The 20,947-nt window shown below is 40.5% G+C and overlaps 1 protein-coding gene across 14 annotated transcripts in view; it reads right to left on the minus strand.

The window, feature by feature from the left end:
- Positions 1-20,947, minus strand: part of BRSK2 (BR serine/threonine kinase 2) — a 390,734-nt gene that overhangs the window by 85,650 nt on the left and 284,137 nt on the right. For all 14 annotated transcript variants that reach the window (XM_079988290.1, XM_079988300.1, XM_079988297.1 and 11 more), the window contains exons 4-5: positions 20,570-20,710; positions 2,275-2,391 (exon numbers count right to left, since the gene is read on the minus strand). In XM_079988290.1, the coding sequence (XP_079844416.1) occupies positions 2,275-2,391; positions 20,570-20,710 (258 nt within the window). The remainder of the gene's footprint in view (positions 1-2,274; positions 2,392-20,569; positions 20,711-20,947) is intronic.

The raw sequence follows: 20,947 nt of genomic DNA on the forward strand, positions 1-20,947 counted from the left end.
ATCATCATCATCATCATCATCAGCAGCAGCAGCAGCAGCAGCATCATACCATCTATGGTTCTGCTGCAAGATATGTGTCCAAAGTAGGGATTACCAAATGATGCCCAAATTGCCAAGACACTAACAGTTAAGAATGAGACCAAAGCAGCATAACAGACAGACTAAAGAGACTGACAGGTAAATCCCAAGCAAATATTAAAATTAATGAGCTTGTTCCCACCCTCTGCTCACCAACATGCTCATAAACTGAATGGGTTCACTGAATCAAAGGAGCCATGTTGAAGTTTAAGACAGTGACATAATAGTTATTTCCATTGAGCAATGTGTGTGTATTCTGCATAGCCCTCTACATGAAAAATGAAGTGAGCTGGTTAGCATAGCTGCCATTCCAATTTATGTGCTCGTTGAGGGATATTTTGAACCCAAGGAACCCCCTGCTTTACTCATAGACCCTTCCTAAGTCACCGTCCCCATTTCCATGTCCCTGGATACTCTAATGGTCAGGTTCTCCCACATGAACTCTTTTGTGCCTTAAGATTGTGTGTGATCAGAAGCTGTGGAGCTGCTGGACAAGTCCCACCCATCTTTTCAGGAAATGCATTGTGACTTTTTTTATTCAGGAGGTCTTTTAGCTGCTGTGTTGGAACTGGTTTTATATATGGGGTCCCGCTGCTTGATCTGTGCAGCTGTTTGGTTGTTGTTGTTGTTTTGGTCTTTTGGTGTTTATATGAATGTTGCTTCAGTTGTTACATGTGGATTGCCTTTATTTTTATTGTTATTTTGTAAGTCAACAAGGTCAGTTGGTGGGATATTAAATGTTCTGCATAAGAAGAGTATGTTAACAGAATCCATTTCTGCTGAATGAGTGTTCCAGGCAGTGTTTTTTTTTGGGGGGGGTACTCAAGGGTACACAGTACCAGCACCCTTTTTTCTAGAAGAAAAGCACGGCTTCCAGGGAAATATTTGAGGAACATGCCCTAGAAAAATATGGAAACCCTCTTGCCTCTGTTCTCACCTGGGTTCTGTACCATCCTATGGGCTTGCTGTTACAAGAAGCAAGTTAAATATCAGTAGTACAAACTACAAGTCTCTGCATTTGCTGATGTGTGCCACTGATGCCTACCAGACTGCTTCCTTTCCAAATCTCTTTGCAACCATGAGAAAGAAAGAAAAAATCTTGGAAAGTGCTGCTTACTGGACAACAGCAGTGCGGTCAGTCGAGTTCTTCATTACTACCAGTAGGTGGTGGCAGCGTACAGAGGTTCCATAAATAGCAAGTCTAAATTCCTGGGGGAAACCTGCAATTGAGTCTCCATAGTAGTCTAAACACAAGGGAAAATCTGGCTATTATAGTCTTTGGGGATTTTAAAAGCATATTTAAACAGCTCTGCTTTCTATTTTTAGGTGTTTTGCGTGGGGATTTCTCCTCTGCTGTAGAAACTCATAAATGCATATGCCTGTAGGCTTTTAATGGTTACATTTGAACTGCAATTCATTGTATATATACAGTATGAAACCAGAGGCTTTACCGCAAAGGAAAACAAATCTTTGCTTGTTGTGGTGGTGGTGTGTTGGGTGCTTTAAAAAAAAAGGTCTCTTATGTAAGCGTGTGTAGGAAGTTTCATTTATTTACTGCAATGCATGCCACTCTCTCCCACTGTGAGTGGAACAGCGTGTGGAAGCCATCTCACAAAAATTCCAAAGAAATCTCTCCAGGAGTTTTGCATTAAAAAACCTCGGATTCCAAGCCTGGAAGCTTGATGCTTATTGTTTTAAGTTAACAAAAAGCAGTGCAGGGAAGGAATGTTTTGTTATAGGTGATTGAGGTTATCAGTATCCCACCTCTTAACAGTCCAAGCTGTTTCTTGTCAAGATGAGATGTGGTTTTCATTTCTGTTAGGAAAATTAACCTCTGTGTTGCACTAGGAAGTACATACTGGATACTTGCTTTTGTGCAGACAATGTACCCTGGCACTGCTGAACTACCAGGAGCCCATCTACATCCTCCCCCCCCCCCACAATACTGCAGAGTCTTCTTAAGATGGGAAGGAACGAATATAGCAAAAGAAAAGTCCTGCTGGATAAGACCAAAGGTCCACATAGACTAGTGTCCTGTTTCCCACAGCAACAACCCACTTGCCTCTGGGCAGCCCACCAACAGCACAGGAGGGCTATAGCCCCCTTCCATGCCACCTGGAATTCTGATTTGGTCATCAGGACTAGTAGTCACTGACCGGCTAGCCACCTCTGCTTTATGGCCTCATTGCAACTTACCCACAACTTGTTTCAAGCAAACTGTCGCCGACTTGCAGTGACGCCATCCCAAAGTCTGCTATCCGGATGTTATTCTTTTCATCCAGCAATAGGTTTTCTGGTTTTAAATCCCTGTGGCTGTGAAGAGAGGAGCAGGTCATGGGTTAAGACAGAGAGCAGTCCTTACTCCTCAGGCAAAAGCCACCTGGCAAAATATGAGGCTCATTTGCTCTGTAATTGCTTCCAATTGATCTCATTGGCTTGGGAGAAAACAAGACTCAAGGGTTACTTCCTGCCACACTTCTCTCTGTTTTATATAAAGAAAGAAAGAAATGGGGGTGGGAAGATGATACTTTTGAAAAGAGTTATGGGATTGGGATAGATATCCTCTTGGAGTACTTTCCTGTCCTGTGATTCTCAATTGTTAGACTGTACAGGAGAGGGGTTGGTTTGCTGAGGATTTTCTCAATGGTCCTGGAAGAGTAGCCAAGAACCTACCCTTTCTTAAGGAGACTGACCCAAACTCCTGGGCTCTTCTGGAAGGAGAGACCTTCACTGGGAATAAAGGCTTAGCTTCTCTCTGGAAGATTTTGGGATGTCTGCTCTGAGCCTCCACCTATGCTCCACCTGGTACATGTGTATGTAAGTGCAGATATTACAAAACGCCAGTAAGTCTCCCTTGACATTATTCCAAAGGAAACCAAACCTGGGCAGCACTGGACACCAAGAGTTCTCTCCATTTGTTGAACCGGGGAGTGCAAATCAAATCAAAAGTAGCATTTCAGGATGTTGATGGATTTGGCTTGCTTATAACAGCAACCAGATGATGACAGCATGTTCTATGCCCACTCTAGCTGATGAAAAGAAAACAAGGAAGATTGCTACCATTATCAGTGCCCCTTCCAACACCACCCATCTCAAATAGACAATCACTCAGCTCCTTGGTGCTGACTATCCACTATGAGTGCTATTCCCAGCTTTTCTTTTCAGGGAATGATAGTTGAGTGGCTGGTCGCTCTGCAGCTCCAGGATCAGTTGGATGTTGCCTTTATCACTTTGACCTTAAAAGCTTGCCTACACTTTCATTTCTCTTGCTGTACCCCAGAAGAAACCTACTCCTTACTGCTGAATCGGAGCAAACGTCAGTTGGGTTTTCTGCAGACTGACATTTGCTCAAATTCAGCAATAAAGAGAGAGTTCACCCAGGGAAAGTGGCAGGGCAAATGGAAAACTGCTTGGGGACCCATGCCTAGAAAGCACAGGTCAAGCGAAAAACTCTCAGACCCATGCTTTCTAGGCAGGGGGGGAAACAAAGTGTGGACGAGCTCTGAGCTTGCTGGTCATGAGTTTGAAGCAAGGAAAGAAGGGCTACCCTTATGCTATTCATATAATCAGTTATCAGTAATCAATATATTCACATATGCTCACACATAATCAGGGCTTACAGTATTTTTATAATCCATTTTGAATCAAAGGAAAGCTTTTGCCTTAGCTAACTGCAAACTGCTTGGAACAGCAACTTTAGAACCGACCTTTCCCCTAGAAACATCCTTGTACCCTGAACAAAGGGGAAGACATGAATCAGAGACACTGGTACAAAATCCCCCTCAAATGCAGGCTACATTAATCCACAGAACAGGAAGGGCCAAACCACAAAAACTCCAAAACTCCCTGTTCTGTCAGAACTAGGGAAAAGGTCAGATTGTGCATCATTGTGCATCATTTGTGCAGACAACGGAAAGCAGAAGTTGGGAGTAGAACTCTGCGCTTGACCAGGAGCTGAGAGCGTGGCAAGAAGCATGCTAATTGGCTAATTTTCGCTGCCGTTCGTGACTGTCTCATGATCTGTGATTTGCTGTGATTTGCTCAGGTATAAAGACCTCAGGATTTGTGTTTCTCGGGGTCCCAGACCTTTTGGAAGAGATTCCAACTGGGTCCTTATTGCTCAACAATAAAACCTCACCTTCTCTTTCTCCAAGCTGTGTCTGCCTGATCCTTGTTCACTCTAAGTGGGTACCTACCTTTCACGTGCTACAAGTTCACTCATAGTAACTGCATCCCATTGCTCCTGGCAGAACATCTAGCAGCCTTTGATAACTTTGACTACTAGGATTCTTGAGGTTGGGACCCAATAGGTTGTCATAGAACACTGACTCCACTCTTTCCAGGTAGGAGGATTATTATAAAGAGTATGACTGACTTGAAATTATTTATTTGACTTTTGGTTTGGAATAGTCAAAACACACTTCAGCTTTTCAATGTGGTTTCCACAGCAGGCTCAGTACCAACACCCCTTTTCTCGTAAGTCCTGGACATCTTGGAGTGAGCTGTGAAAAAGTCCTAGTGATTTTTTAAAAAGTCTACAGGGAGCTTCGCAGTGCCTGGGCTAGCCCATCCCAGTTCGATGAAGCTGCACACTTGGACATGAAAATAGAAGCTTAACAAAAATGTAGCTCAGAATAATGAGCAGTTGCTAGTCATCCCTTGAGAACATCCCTGCAAGGTTCCACAGTGTTTGACTCATCCTCTCAGGGTGAAATTTATATCTGTCTAGATAGCAACACTGCCTTCTAAAAAAATAAGCTTGTTTATTGTTTTTTCTGCATTACGGAAATTATTGGGGTAAAAACAACTATTTAATGAATTGGTGAACATTAACAAAAAAGAAAAAAAAGAACTTAAAACCAGTGGTGTGTAACTGTCAGAAGTCAGATTTCCTCAGGGGTAATCCTTTGGTGGGCAGAGCCAGAGCCAGTGACCATCAGAGCCAGAGACAAAAATTAACTAATTTCACACTGGCTTCCATAGGTGCCAATGTTATGGGGCCCTGGTCCCTTGCCCCCCTAAAATGTTTAGGGGGAATGGGCCTGCCCAATATTTTCTGCAAGTTGGCACCTCCCTCCCTCTCTTGGGCAGCCACCTCCTCTGCAGCCGGGTGCGACCCTCTTTTCCTGGCTTGTCTCCCAGCTTCCAGTGTCATTTCCAAGCAGGGCAGCTGAGGAAGGGCAGGCAGGCCAGCAGGAGAGGCGAGCAGGTGGGGATGGGGGCTAGTGGGCAGAAACTTCTTGCCTGGGGGGCAGGGGGGTGAGAGGCAAGCAGGTGGGAGGAAGGGGAGGTCTGGGCCCAGTTGCACATGGCAGAGGGAGGTGCGCTCCACAAAAGTGTGGGGATGCAGGGAGGAGTGTGGGTGGGTGCCCTCCCCAAATTTTATTCAAGTTGGTGTCAGTAATGGCTTCCTCAGATTATTATTATCAATCCTATGCAAGTCTACTCAGAGGTAAGTCCCACTGGGTTTAAAGGAATTCTCACATAAGTACACCATTTAAAAAAATAATAAAAAGGGAAAAACCAGAACAACATAGCTGCTGATCTGGAAACCAAGTGAAAGTAATTGCTTTCAGACTGGTGTGCTACACACACACACACACAGACACGAAACCTAACAATTTCTTCCCAGAAATTCCCCCAACCCCCATCAACTGCTGTTTTTTTAAAGCCATCCATTTCTTTTTATCAGATAAATTATTTCAAGCAAACTGCTGCGGACTTGCAGTGACACCATCCCAAAGTCTGCTACATGGCTGCCCCCTCCAGTTGTTCTGAAACTACATGGACAATGTGGGGGGGGGACAAGGAGGAAATGAGCAGGAAGGAAGGAACAGAAATGGGGCAGAAAAATGGGGCAGCTTCCCCCCCTCCTTTTTGTTTTGCTGACGGCTGCATAAAATGATGGAGGGGTTCCATATGGCTTCCCCACCTGCGCTAGGATCATAAGAAGAGCCTCTTGGAGCATGTCAGTGGTCCATCTAGTCCAGCATCCTGTTTTCACAGAGGCCAACCAGATGCCTGTGGGAAGCACCCAGGCAGGGCCTCAGTGCAACAGTACTCTGCCCACCTGTGATTCCCAGAAACTGGTATTCAGATGCTTCAAAGCCTTACTTTTGGGAAAGGGAGAGCAGATATTGAAGATCACAAGGGCATATCATGTGACAAGCATGATGTCAAATTTATGGTTTTTCTGTGCACATACATTTCTGTAGTGAGGAATGTTTGGAGCAATTTTCAGTCAAGAAACAATACACAGTACTGATTTTCATATATTGTCACAGTAAATGGCAGAGCTCAAATGTGTTCTGCTGATGCCTCAGATAATCGTTTACCCATGACAAACTAGGAATGCGGACATGTGCTGAGGTAAGTTCAGCTCAAAGCAGAACTATTATTATTATTATATATAAAACATCTACATTGTCCCCCCCCCCCCCGTCTCTATTTGCTAAAAACCAACATAAAAGGCAGAGAAATTAGTGGTAATTAATATGGAAAAAGAACCCCCTTGTGCTAAAGTGAAAGAAAACAAAAGCAAAACCCCACAACATGTGCTAATTGCTCAGCATTTAATGGAACATTGCAGTGTAAATGAACTTCATTTGGTTCCTTTCCAGCTGATCTCTCTGGTTCCATGTCTTACATGATAGGTGTCACCTCCTCAGTCTGTAGGTGAAAGAGGACACAATACCCTTTCATTGTTCTAGAGACTGAAATGCCCCTGGGGCTTTCTACACATTAGCTGGAAAGGAGGATTAAATAAGGCAGTGGCTTTGGTGAACGAGTGAGGGAAAGTGCTTCATACAGAGCCACATATGCCAACAGGGAAGATGAAAGAAGAAGAACTGTGCAGTACACGGCATATCAGAAATGTTGTTCCAGCCCCATTTAGAATGGCAGCTAACAAAGGCTGAGGATAGTAGATTTGCAGATCCTTCCTGACGCATGGCTCCTAAAAGGATATTTCTGTAAGTATGTGGGCATGCATGTATGGAGTGCATATATGTGTGTGGGGAGGGGGAAGCAAAAAACTCCCTGATCATGAAATCTTAAGGTGCATAGTCCAGAAAGTGGAGGCTTTTTCCTGCATTGCACACATCACAGTATATAATCAAATTGCACAAATGGATCTATGAGTACTTCTGCAATATGATACAAAGTTTGATTTTATTTTGAATCAGACTAATGCTCCATCTATCCTACCCCTGTCAACCTTGACCAGAAGCCTTCTTTAATTATCTCTCCAAGAAGTCAGGCAGTCTTAAAAGGAACATAGGAATCACAGAATCCTAGAATTACAGAGTTGGAAGGGACCACAAGGGTCATCTAGTCCAACCCTCTGCAATGCAGGAATCCTCTTGCCTAACGCAGAGCTCGAACCCATGACCCTGAGATGGATGTTTTAGCGCGGCAGCACCTACACTTTGGAACTCCTTGTCTGTTGACACCAGGCAAGTGCCTTCCCTGTACTCCTTTGAGCACCTGCTTAAAACATTCTTGTTTAGGTAGGTCTATCCAGACACATAGATGTTGATGTGCTTTAATCTTTTACAGTTCATTTTAATTATCTTTTAAATGTTTTAAATTACTTGCTTTTAACTGGGGTTTTTTTCTGATAATTTTAAGATTTCTTGTAAACCATTCAGGGGCGTTAATACAATAAAAATAAATAGATAACAAAAAAGAGAGATGTTTTCTGCTTCCATAGCCTGCCTCCATAGCCTACTGATCTGTAATGTTCTGAGCAGATGATGTGGTCTCAATGAGAGAAACCATCTTGTAGTGGTAGTCAATTGATAAATGTCTGTACAATGTTGGAAGGGGTGTGTGGAGCCAAGCGCCTTGTGTTGCATGGAGACTGCCCTTTGCTCCATGTAGTGGAACTGCCTTAAGTCTGTTTCTAAATGATGCTTAACATTTTGCGAACATCTCAGACTCTTTGACTCAAAAGTCTGAATTCTCTTTTAATAAAAGCTATGTGCGTATGCAGTGGCATTTCACAAGAAGTTACAGCTTGCAGAATCAAAAGCAGCTCTTTTCGTTTCGCTACTGTAGTACCCTGACATACGGCTTCTAAATCAGTCCCCTCCTTTTAGTGTGAAGGATGCAAACAAAGCTCTTATTCCTTTTTCGTATGCCCCCACATGAACACATACACAAAGATTACTACGAGTCCTGCCTGTATATCTCAGCAGACATGGCCTCAGGCGATGGAAAGGGAAGAGGCTCAAGTAATTGTCATTTATCAATATTCATGCAAAATCCTGTATCACCCTCTCCAAGTGCTCCCCCCTAATAACCTCTCATAACCCAAATAAAAATAAGATGAAAACAGAATCCTGCAACTCATTACCAGAGGGAAATTCCTCTCAATGTTTTCCCTCCCCTATGGAATAATTGGCATTATTTATTACCACTGAAGCCTAATCAGGTTTGCCATGGGGCCTTTCCTGTAATCATACTTTTATTTGTCAGCACTGCAAAACCAGAAGGGAAAAGCCAACACACTCACACAAACAGAAGCTGGACCAATCGCTGTGCTGCTTGATGATGTCACAGCCAGCCAATCCTGACTCCTTTAGCTGTTCTCCCTGCTCTTCCATGCAGACTCCTCTTAGTGCTGTGTGGAGTTTTTACTTCTTTTCTCACAAGAGGGAATGCCTTCAGAGGAAATCTAAAACTGGGGCTCCTCCTCCCTCACAGAGCTCCCCCAGGCTCTAAAACACCATTTCCTGTCAGCTCAGCTACCTGATGCAAAGGGAACTAGAAGAGCTCTGGCCTCTCCCCACCATTGACTCACCTAATGGGATGCTTATCTCCCAAGGCTTGGCAGTGTTTTTAAAAACAAGATGCTGATCCAATGTGCCAGGAAGAATATGGTTTTCCAGGTGAACAACCAATGTTGGATATGTATGTGCATTGTTCCTTTAAATGCTTTCATTTCAAAGTAATTTGGGCCAGTGCTTGAATGACAGACCAGCACTGGGTTGTCAGCTTTTATCCACTTACTGGGAACGTTGTCACTATCTTAATATATATTTGCAAGTTAACATGCACGATGCAAAACTGGACGTGCCTATTTTTTACCTCTGGGTGCTTCAAAGTCTGGGGCAACCATCCTGTGGCAAGGCAATAAATCACAGGAGTAGAGTCACTTTGGGCCTCATTTGCTGTGCTTTCTGCAGTGAGGGAGGCCTTGCTTGGGAAGGCAGTTCTCTCACCCTTGTAACCCATGAATTGCTCTCTTGGCAAGCTGATCCAAAGATAGAGGATATTCCTGTTAGCCCCAGATTTGACCTCTCAAGTCTGCTGGTCAAGCCATTTCCCTAAGGATCCCCCATGTTCAAATAACTGCACATGAACACAGCAGCTGGAGATGAAAGCGCACCAGGCACCCTAATGTTACAAGCTGCAACTGATGCTACAAGCTTGCAGTGTTACAAGCTTTCCCAGACAGCGGGGAAATGTTTTAGCCTCAATACCCAAGGTGTCTCTGGATTTAAAATTAAGACTTATACAACAGAAAATAATATTTTGAGTTTATGGGACTCCTTTACAGTTGTATATATATATAAAGGGTTAGCTAAGATAGCTCAGTGTTGGAGATGTGGCAAGGACAAGGCCTCCCTGAAACATATGTTTGCACAGTGTTCTACACTTTTTACGTTTTGTGAGAAAGTGCTGGACTGTGTAACAATGACTGTGCAGGAAAAGTCAAATCTTTCAGGGGAAAATGGACTTCCGGTGGAGCGCAAACCAGACGCAAGCGAGGGATTTTTCCCGGGAGGGAAACCCTAGCTATTTTGGCCGAAAAGGGAGGTTTTTTGGGCTAACGCCCCCCCCCCGATAATCCTCTGGTGGGTGTCCAGAGGCCCAGGTTCCCGGTGGTGCCGATGAGCTGCCCGTCCGGCCGTCAGGTAGCCCCCGAAAAGGAGGTGAAGAGTACGGCGGAACGGACAGCTGGCTATCGGGAAGCCATTGCTGTGGCTGAATAGCGAAGCCTCGAGCTTGCGGGAGACAGCGCTCCGCTCTCAATACTAAGAAATTCGGACTCGAATCTATAATTCGGAAGAATCTGAGTACAAATCTAAGAGAAGTCTCGAATTATTAAAGAGAAGACTCCGAGTTCAGCGTTCGTTTGGGATCTATAAAGACGCAGAACGGTATGCAGAGCCAGAAACGAAAGTGAGTTGCCGCTAGCGGCTATTGTTTCTGTTTTCCCCTAACTTTTAGAAACTGTTTCAAATAAGTTAAAGGATAAAAGTAACTTTATTATAAGAAGGAGAGGAAAGGAGAACATTAAGGGGGAACAGAGGTGAGCTGTGAGTTAAAGCGAAGGTTCTAGATGTAACTGAGGAATAACTTTCATGTTAATAAATTGAAGAATTAGTTTTGCACGTTAAAGAAGAACCAGTGACGCCATTTTAATTGACTTTCCAGGGTATTTGGGCAAGAGAAAGCAAAGTTTGGATTTGACTTCAGTGTCTTTTTGGTGGATTTTGGAATTTTTTGTACTATTTCCTCTTCTTTTCTCCTCTTTTTGATTTGGAATGCAAACTGTAGAAATTTTTCGATTTTGTTTCGGACTGTAAACTGCAGAAAGTTGAAGCGAGGACCAATCTTTGATCCCCCTAATGGATGGAATGTAATATTACAAGTTGTTTTTCTGGAATTTTTTGCTGTTGATTGTATATATTAGGACTTGAGAAAGAACTGCTTCCCACGGGATCTCCTCTTTGTGGATATTTATCCCTTTTCTTTTTTTGAGTTTATAAAAATCAGCAAAACTTATAAAAATCTCCTCATAGGTCTAATAAATATTTATAGTGAGGCTGGACTAAAAAATTGGGATTACAATTGGAACTTTATTTGGAGACTCTGCATTTTCTTTGGATTACAATCGTGATCCCTAATTGGATTATAATATATTTACCTCTTTGACAACCTGCGGATTAGCCCGAGTGGGGGCAAGAAGATAAATAAATTTACCAACAATTGGATCTCCTCCATTTATAGATAATTGGATTTCGTTTTTGTTTGTTTGTTTGTTTGTTTTTCGGCAGTGGAAGTGACTCTGGTCACAAAGTGGGTTTCTATACCAAATTTATCATATTGTTATAAAAACCTTGGACTTATATTTGGACTATTATTTGGATTATTATTTGGACTATTTGGAAATTGTATGTTTGTATTTTGATTATATTTGCTATTTGATTTATTGAGATAATATATATTATTGGGTTAGGTGGAATTTAAGAAGATGTCTCATTTGCCGAAAAAGGGGGCAGAGAGGGGGACTCCTACGGACAGGAGAGCTTCAAAACAGGAAACAGAGTTTAGAACAGAAATATTGAAAATGTTTGCAGAAATAAAACAAAGTGAGAAAAATTTGGAGACAAAATTAGAACAGGTAGACAATAAAATCAGAAAAATGGATAGAAAAATTGACGAGACAGTTAATGAATTGAAAGGACAGATCAAAGAGGTATCAAAAAAAGTGGATGAGGGATTAAAGAGGACAAAACAGGAGATGAAGGAGATGAAGCAGGAAGAGGAGAAGATAAAGAGTGAGATGGTGGAGTTAAATAAAGCACAAGAAGATATAAAAGATTCTATTGCTATGAATGATTTGAGACAGAGGGAAGTAAACCTAATAAGGCTGAGACAAGTTCCGGAGGTACAGAATGAAAACATAAAAGAGAAACTAACAAAAGAAATTGCGCAGTGGCTGGAGCTGCCAGAGGAAGATGTTGCAAAAACAATACAAAATGCATTTAGAATGAAAATAAGAACAAGTAAAACAAAGAAATTTCCAGGCGATTGTTTGGTTACATTTAAGGATAGAGAAATGAGAAATTTTATTTTACAAAGAAATAGAGAGAAGAGACTCTACATAGATGGGAATTACATAATCATCTTTAAAGATATACCGATAAGGCTGTTGAAACGAAGAGAAGCTTACAAACCACTGGTGCAAATTCTTAAGAAAAACAAGATAGACTTCAGATGGGAATTCCCCGAAGGAGTCTCGTTCTTTTACAAAGGTGTGAAAAGAAGACTGACCAGTTCTGAGGAAATAGGAAAATTTCTGAGGAGATACAAAGAACTACAGACGGGAGAGGAAGAGACCAAGGGAGCAGAGGGAGGATCAGGACTGAAGGGGGAGTCTGAATTAGGAGAAGAAGAGGACCAAAACGGGGAAAGCTCGCAAGAAGAGGAAGAGGAAGAAGAAGAGGTAGATAGATTGTAAAATAAAAAATTAAATTTATTTAATTGGAAGAAGAATGGCGTTGAAATTTTGGAACTGGAACATTAATGGGATGAATGACAAGAAGAAACGAAACAGAATTGAACAATTTCTAAAAAAGAAAAATTTAGATGTCATTTGTTTACAAGAAACCCATGTGGCAAAAAGACATAGAAAAATTTTGATTAACAAAAGATTAGGGAATGAATTTATATCCTCGGATAAAGAGAAAAAAAGAGGTGTTGTTCTATACATCAAAAATAAAATTGAATCTCACCAACTATTCAAAGATGAAGAAGGGAGAATCATAGCTGTCCAAATCAAATGGCAAGGCGAGAAATTAATAATTGTCGGGATCTACGCACCAAATGGAAATAAGACTGATTTCTACAGATCATTGGAGGAAAAACTATTTGAGTACATGGACCAAAAAATCGTAATAATGGGAGATATGAATGGTGTGGTATCATTGGAAATGGATAGATTAAGAGAGGCAAATAATAAAGAAGGGAAACTGCCTAAGACTTTTTTTACGATGATGAAGAACTGTAACTTGATTGATATCTGGAGACTTAGGCACCCCTTGGAGAAGCAATTTACTCATTATTCAGAACCGAATCAGTCAATGTCAAGAATAGATCAAATTTGGGTTTCGAACGAACTGACACCAAGAATCCATCAAATTGAAATACAAGCCAGAGTGATCTCAGATCACAATCCCATAGAATTGGAGTTAAAAGGCTTTGAAGAGAGATCATTTAGGTGGCGACTGAATGATAATCTGTGGGACGATCAGAAGATGGTTGAAAAAGCGCAAAAGAAACTATCTGAATACTTTATGGATAATGTGGACAAAGGTACCAAAATGAGTATTGTTTGGGACGCAAGCAAAGCAGTAATGAGAGGTTTATTGATTCAACAAAATGCATTGAAGAAAAACAATAAGGAAAAAAGGATAAAAGAAATTTCAAGACAGATCATGGACTATGAGCAAAAACTGATCAAAAAACCTAACAATTTGAAAATAAAGCAGGAAATAAAGATTTTACAAACACAATTTGCGATGATAATAAATAAAGAAGTTGAGTGGAACATTAAAAGGTTAAGACAGAAAAGCTTTGAATCAGCAAATAAATCAGGAAAATGGCTTGCGTGGCAACTGAAAAAAAGAAAGGAGCAGAATACAATCAACAAAATCAAGATAAAGGGAGAAGAGATAACCGACCCGAAAGAGATAAGAAAAGGATTCTTGGACTTTTACAAGCAATTATATAAAAATAAAGAAAGGAACAATAAGAAGAAAATAGAAAGATATCTAAGAGAGAAAATGGTGCAAAAGATCCCGACAGACCAAAAAGACCAGCTGAATGCCCCAATAGAAAAAGAAGAAGTAAAAGAAGCGATAAAGGAATTGAAAAGAGGGAAAGCCCCAGGACCGGACGGGTTCACATCTAGTTATTATAAAGAAATGAAAGAGGTGCTGACGACCCCATTGACCGTCATTATGAACAATATCTTAAAAGAAAGAGACATTCCAGAAACGTGGAAAGAAGCATATATAACATTAATCCCAAAACAAGACTCTGATTTAACACAAGTCAAAAATTATAGGCCTATCTCACTTCTGAATATAGATTATAAGATCTTTGCAGGAATCCTAGCGAAGAGATTGAAAAAGATATTAATAAAGATTATTCACAAATACCAAGCAGGTTTCCTACCAGGCAGACAACTGAGAGATAACATAAGAATTATAATTAATGTCATAGAATATCTGTCTGATAGGTGTGATAAACCAGCGACTCTAATGTTTGTGGATGCAGAAAAGGCCTTTGACAACATAATTTGGGAATTTATGTTGAAGAAATTAGAACATATGGAGGTTGGTCAAGAGTTTTTCAATGGCATAAAGGCAATCTATACAGAACAGAGAGGAAAATTAATAGTGAACAATGTTATCACTGAAGACATAAAAATATCTAAAGGAACAAGACAAGGTTGTCCACTATCGCCATTGTTATTTATAACGGTTCTGGAAGTCTTTTTAAATGCAATTAGACAAAACAAGCAAATAAAGGGGGTAACAGTAGGTCAAAATGAGTATAAAGTTAAAGCCTTTGCCGACGATTTGGTACTGACTATGGAAGAACCAACAGAAAGTATAGAGGAGGTATTGGATGAGATGGACAAATCTGGTATGGTGGCAGGATTCAGATTGAACAAAAGAAAGACAAAAATGATTGTAAAAAATATGGATCAAAATATGATCGAATTAATGCAACAACGAACAGAGATAGAGGTGGTGAAAAAGGTTAAATATTTGGGAATTTGGGTAACAGCCAAGAATATTGATTTATACCAAAATAATTATATCCCGGTTTGGAAGGGAATAAAGAAGGATCTGGAGGTGTGGGCCAGAATGAAATTATCATTTTGGGGAAGAATTTCTACGATAAAAATGACGGTGCTACCAAAGATGTTATTCTTATTTCAGACCATACCCATACTAAAGGGTATAGGAATTTTCAAAGAATGGCAAAAAGTGATTTCAAGGTATATCTGGCAGGGGAAGAAGCCTAGAATAAATTTTAAATTACTGACGGATGTAAAAGAAAGAGGAGGCTTCGCCCTGCCAGATATGAGACTGTATTATGAAGCAGCCTGTCTATGTTGGTTAAAAGAATGGATAAAGTTAGAAAATAATGAATTATTAGATCTTGAAGGATTTGATAACAGATTTGGGTGGCACGCGTACCTTTGGTGTGACAAAAAGAGGGTTCATAAAGGATTTGGAACCCACATCTTCAGGGGTCCATTAATAGAGGTTTGGGAGAGATACAAAAATATACTGGAACCAAAAGTTCCACACTGGCTGTCCCCGTTAGAGGTAATAAGTGTGAAGAAGACTAACATGAGAAACAAATGGGCCACCTATGGGGAACTGATAGCTAATGAGGGAGGAAAATGGAAATTGAAGCCATATGAACAAGTTAAAGATTTAGTTTATGACTGGTTGCACCACTACCAAGTAAATGAAATATTTAAAAAAGATCTGAAGGAAAAGGGTTATGTGGAAAAAGAATCAAATTTCCAAAAGGACATTATAAATAATGAGTATAAAATTCTGTCAAAAATGTATAAGATATTGCTGGAATGGAATACGAAAGATGAAGAGGTTAAATCGGTAATGATACAGTGGGCAAAGGATTTTGGGTACAATATTCAATTTGAAGATTGGGAAAAACTGTGGAAAGAGCATTTAAAATTTACAGCATGTATTACACTGAAGGAGAATGTGATGAAAATGTTTTATAGATGGTATATGACACCTGTAAAGTTAGCAAAGATGTATAAGGTTTATAACAAATGTTGGAAGTGTAAAGACAAGGAAGGGACATTCTTTCATCAGTGGTGGGAATGTAAGAAAGTGAAAAGTTTTTGGGAAATGATATATAATGAGTTGAAAAAAATGTTAAGATATACTTTTGTGAAAAAACCCGAAGCTTTTCTTTTAGGTATGGTAGGAAAGGACATCAGAAGAAAGGACTGTAAGCTTTTCCAGTATGCGGTAACGGCAGCCAGAATCCTGTTGGCCCAGAAGTGGAAACAAGAGGAAATACCGACGATAGAAGAATGGAGACTAAAAATGACAGACTATGCAGAACTGGATAAATTAACTGGGAAAATCAGATATACTAAAGATCAAAAGTTCATCGAAGACTGGGGGAAATTTGTGGATTATCTGAAAAATATATGTGGTGTGAATACAACGCTAGTGGGATTTAAAGAGGCACTGTAAAAAAAGAAAATAAGTATTGTTTATGAGAAATAATAGAAGTAAGGAGGAAAAATGGCAATACGAAAGAAGGGAATGTGTATTAAAGGTATAACTACGGATGATTGTCAGAGACGTTGAAGGAAGTCAAAAAATAACTATGATTTGTTGTATGCGGGATTGAACGAAGAATTGGATGGAAATTTATAAAATGTATAACAATAAAAATTATTATATAAAAAAAAAATCTTTCAGGGGAAAATATTCTATTGAACTATATACCTGCAGTGTGGAAATTATCAACGGGACAACGAAAATGGACTTTGCGTGCCCTAATGGAGGCCAAGAGACTGATATTGGTGAACTAGAAAAATATAGATATCATACCCTTTAATCAATGGATTGACGATATGACATCACTTACAACCTATGAACAGAATGCCTACAGGTGCAGACTTTGCTTGGATAAGTATGATAATATTTTGAAGGGCTTTATACAAAATGTAGTAGGTTATTAACATTTATATATGTATTAGGATAACAACACTATACCAATTTTATATAAGAATGTGTGTGTGTGTGTGTGTGTGTGTGTGTGTCTTTGTTGTTGTTGCCCCCTCACTTTTCCTTATTTTTTTCTGTATCACTTTATTTCTTTTAATTGAATTCACTTCAATACAATATAATTATTTTTAAAAAATCAGGAGTGGGCAAATAACTTGTTTCAGGAAGCTTTTGGTTATCACCTACTGATTTCTGATGTTGCTGGTATAATTTGTTTAAATTGAAAGAATAAGCTCACCTGGAGGAAAGTCAGAAAACTCTTTAAAACAAAATCTTTTCATTGACCCAAACCAGCTTTTTCATTCAGAGACTGTTTTGCCAATTTAACATTGGCCAAGAGAACTCAGTCTGCAAGTGCTCTCTCTCTCTCTCTCTCTCTCTCTCTCTCTCTCTCTCTCTCTCTCTCTCTCCCTCCCTCCCTCCCTCCCTCCCTCCCTCCCTCTCCTTCCTTTGCTGCACACACATTAAATTTGTCCCACTGTTATCTCTGATCAGATTTTTGAAGCAGTACAGACCCCTGCAAACTTTGTTCACCAGCAGCAGAAATCTCAGCATGGCCATGACTGGACAACCAAGCAGAGTAGAAGATATGTAATCTTGTCAGCCCCTGACTGGCATTTAAAACCGCAAATTATAACGCCCCTCTCCCAAACTAATCCATGCTCCCTGCCACCCAAACTGCCTATTTCCAGTTTTTCGTTATGAAGTGTCATAAGCAGCACCATCCTGGGAACTGCAAGGCTCTCACAAAGTGACCATACCAGGTGAAAGAATAACACAAATAGTTAAGGCTGTAACAAAAAGAGCTTTCCCTCACCAACCAATAAATGCAAAAAGAGCCTTCCCTCACCAATCAATGACTGCAAGACAGAATCTATTTCCTTGAAATCTGCTCCAATCAGACTTAAGAGTTGACAGGAAAGTACAGGAAAGAGTTGACAGGAAAGTATCGTAGGCGTGGACGGCAATGTTCCAGCTCAGCTTCTGTAGCAGGGTACAGGGGACTAGATTGTTCAACCTGTAATTGGGTTCACATCCATGTTCAGTCCTGTTCTGACTAAATGGCTTGGGCAAGTTACTGGCCCTCAGTCTCAACCTGCATAAAACAACTTGGTCTAGAACAATGGTAAAACAGAACAAGATCATATCAGGACATGGCTAGAATATTTCTCTGTTCAAAACTGGAAGGAGGGTGGAGAGTGGAGAGGGCTGGCCTGGGCCATAGGGCAAGTTGACTTAGATCTCCAAGGTCAAACCCTATTAGTTTCAACTCAACTGTACCACCTCTGCCAAGCAACAACTTGAAAAACAACAACCCCATGGCTTATTAAACTAAGGCACCTTTGATCATGTAAGTAATAACCTGCAGGCCATTTGTTAACCGTGGAACTGTAAGTGTCTGCTGGACTGATGAAGTATCAGTCTAAAGGACTTATGAGTTTGGTCATATAGTTTAATAAGGAAAAATCTCTTGGCCTGATCCAGCGGCTACCAAAGTAAGTGGGACTCTCTCCATTAATTTTAATGAGTTTCAGATTGGACCCTCAAGCTGTTATTGATTTCCGTCAGCTCTCCCTTGTGCTCTGTTGACTGTTATAAACCCATCTGTGCTACTTGCCTATTTTCTCTGGACTTGGCATTCAATCTACCCCATAACCTGTCACCACTCTTTTCTGTGAGCTAGTCTACACTTGTAGTTTAGTGCAACCCAAAGCTTGTGTGGTGTGGATTCACAATGCATGCAACACCTCTAGACTGTCCTTGTTGCTTTTTAAGAAGCAAACCCTGTGCTCCGAAATCAATAAGATATTCTTTATCAGAAAAGGTCTGCCCCTCCTATGCTTCCTCTGCACATGACTCGCTTGCCTGAAACACCCCAAAGAATGCCTTTTTACTCTCCCTCTCCCCAATCTCATGGAGGAATGTGCAACTGTACAAAAATCATGCTGTAGCTTTATGCAAATGTGTAAGCAGCCCTGCATCATAACACAAACCTGGAGGAAAATAATTTTGACTGGCAGACCAAGGCATTGAAGGAGAATGAGCTGAGGACACAGGGACCGATCAGAAAGGAAAACCATGATAGAAGGGCAACTTTTCTGTCATCACTCACTTATGTATCTTAAGTTTGGGTGAAAATCACTCTATTTCAAAGTGGTACAGTTTAAACACAAACACAACTTCCAGATATACATCAAAAGCTGCACTCAGATCCTCTTCTTCCTCAGCCCACCTTACACGCAGATGTTGCAGCTCAGCTACAGATTAGTGTTGCAATCCAGTGCACATTTTGGAGTAAGCTGCACTACAATATTTGCTTCTGAATAATGATGCACAAGGTTGTGCTGCATATCAACTCAACAATAATCTGTACAAGCTTTACATTCTACCTATGCTTTATTTCCTTTCCCTTTCAAAAGAAAGACGCAGTCCGTCTATATAGAAGTCTGCCTTTAAGACAACGAGGCTCCCCTTTTTGTTATGGGTATATCAGGACTGTAGTCATTCAAGGAGTGTCTTTATAATCATTGCACATTTATTACAAGGCATCAGCAGTGGTTATGCAATGCACACTCTTCATCTTGTTGTAGTCTTTACCCTATCAGATTTAAGGATTTTAATGCCATCTGTACTGAGAAAGAGCCTTACATCCATTATGTAAATCACCATTCACAGCCAATCAAATCTTAGGAAACAACATTACTGAGAAATAAATGTATGGTTATGGGTCAGTAGCTGAACAGAAACTTTGCATTCCAATTGGTAGCAAAAACTCAATTTCAGTGTAATTTAAAAATTACTCAAACTTGTTAAAGCCCTAAGTGGAAACTGGTTCAATTTAAAACATGGCCTGTAAGTTAACAGGTTAAACCACATTCAACAATTAAATCATCCAAGTGGGTATCAATAACAGACTGATAAAAGAAAATTACTCCCTGCTGGAAAAGAAATTAAAGGGAATAGTGAATCGAATGCCCAGAAGGGGTCTAGGCAAGGCTGCCAAACACCAGAAGGTTTTCTATAACCCAAGGATGCCATAAAATGAGTTTGTTGAATTGGTAATTGTCCCAGGTTTCTTCAGGGAGAGGGTGCAATATGACACATATTATTCTTATTTATTGGCAAATGCCCCCAAGATCCTTATAAATTAAGCTGCCGATTCCACTGGGCTTTGATTTTTCCCAGTTAAAGTGTTCACTGTAAATGAATGTGACAGTAGGTGTCTCCCTGTCTTCAAGCTCACCATGGGGAAAAAAGGTTTAATCAGATATGAGCCACTCATCATACTGCATATTACTGAACGTGACCAAAGAAAGGCCATGGACAGCCTTCAGTGAAAGCACGTGTGTTATCAGCGTATCTAGACAGTAATAGGGGCTGGCAGCTGCGTGCACACAGTACAGGAGATTCCAAGCCTTACCAGTGACTAGCTAATGGCTTGTAAAAAGCCAAAGAGCTTTCAATGACCTAGAGGCTGATCTGCTATATAATCTTATGCCATAAATATCTTATATTATGCCATAAATATCATATAATATTATCATTCCCTTTAATAGCGAACTCAGGTGGTTGAGCACTGAAAAGATTGGAACCAAAACAGGCCCACTGAGAACAAGAGGAGGGTATTACCATGATGGACAAGTTTGGTGGTATGCAGAAGTAAAGCAAAAGTTTAAAACACCCTCCCAAAGAAGGATCTGCCCTGCAAAACAGCACCATGAGAATGTTGAGTGGCCTTAAGGAGCCACAGAGCTTTGAGTATCTGCTTATAGCACCCTGGAGGAGGACACAGAGTGTTGGCTCCTTGATCAGAAGCAATACTAATGCTGGGTAAGGATACACTGCCACCTTTTGTTGAAGGTACCACTTGTATGCCATGTACCTTATGCAGCTTTACTCACCAGATTGAATGACTATGACAGAAGTCTAAAGCGGAGATGATTTGTCTGAAAAACTTCCTGGCTTCTTTTGGCGTTAATCTTCCTTTCTTTACAAGATAGTCAAAGAGCTCTCCACCAGACACATGTTCTAGCACCAAATATCTAAAACAAGACAGGAAAAATATATTTGTTTATATGTGATCAAGCAGATGTTTTAAACATACACGCATAAATGTCTGCATAATAACCAATAGGCAACTTTCTCTATAATAACCAATAGGCAGCAAAGTATAATGCATAATAACCAATAAGCAGCAAAGTGAGACAAAGTGTTTGTGCCCTTGTACGTTTTTAGCTGCAAGTGAATGTCTGGAGTTCTTAGATATCTCTTGGAATATA

Source organism: Podarcis cretensis, assembly GCF_951804945.1.
Source record: "Podarcis cretensis genome assembly, chromosome: 1".
Taxonomy (NCBI): domain Eukaryota; kingdom Metazoa; phylum Chordata; class Lepidosauria; order Squamata; family Lacertidae; genus Podarcis; species Podarcis cretensis.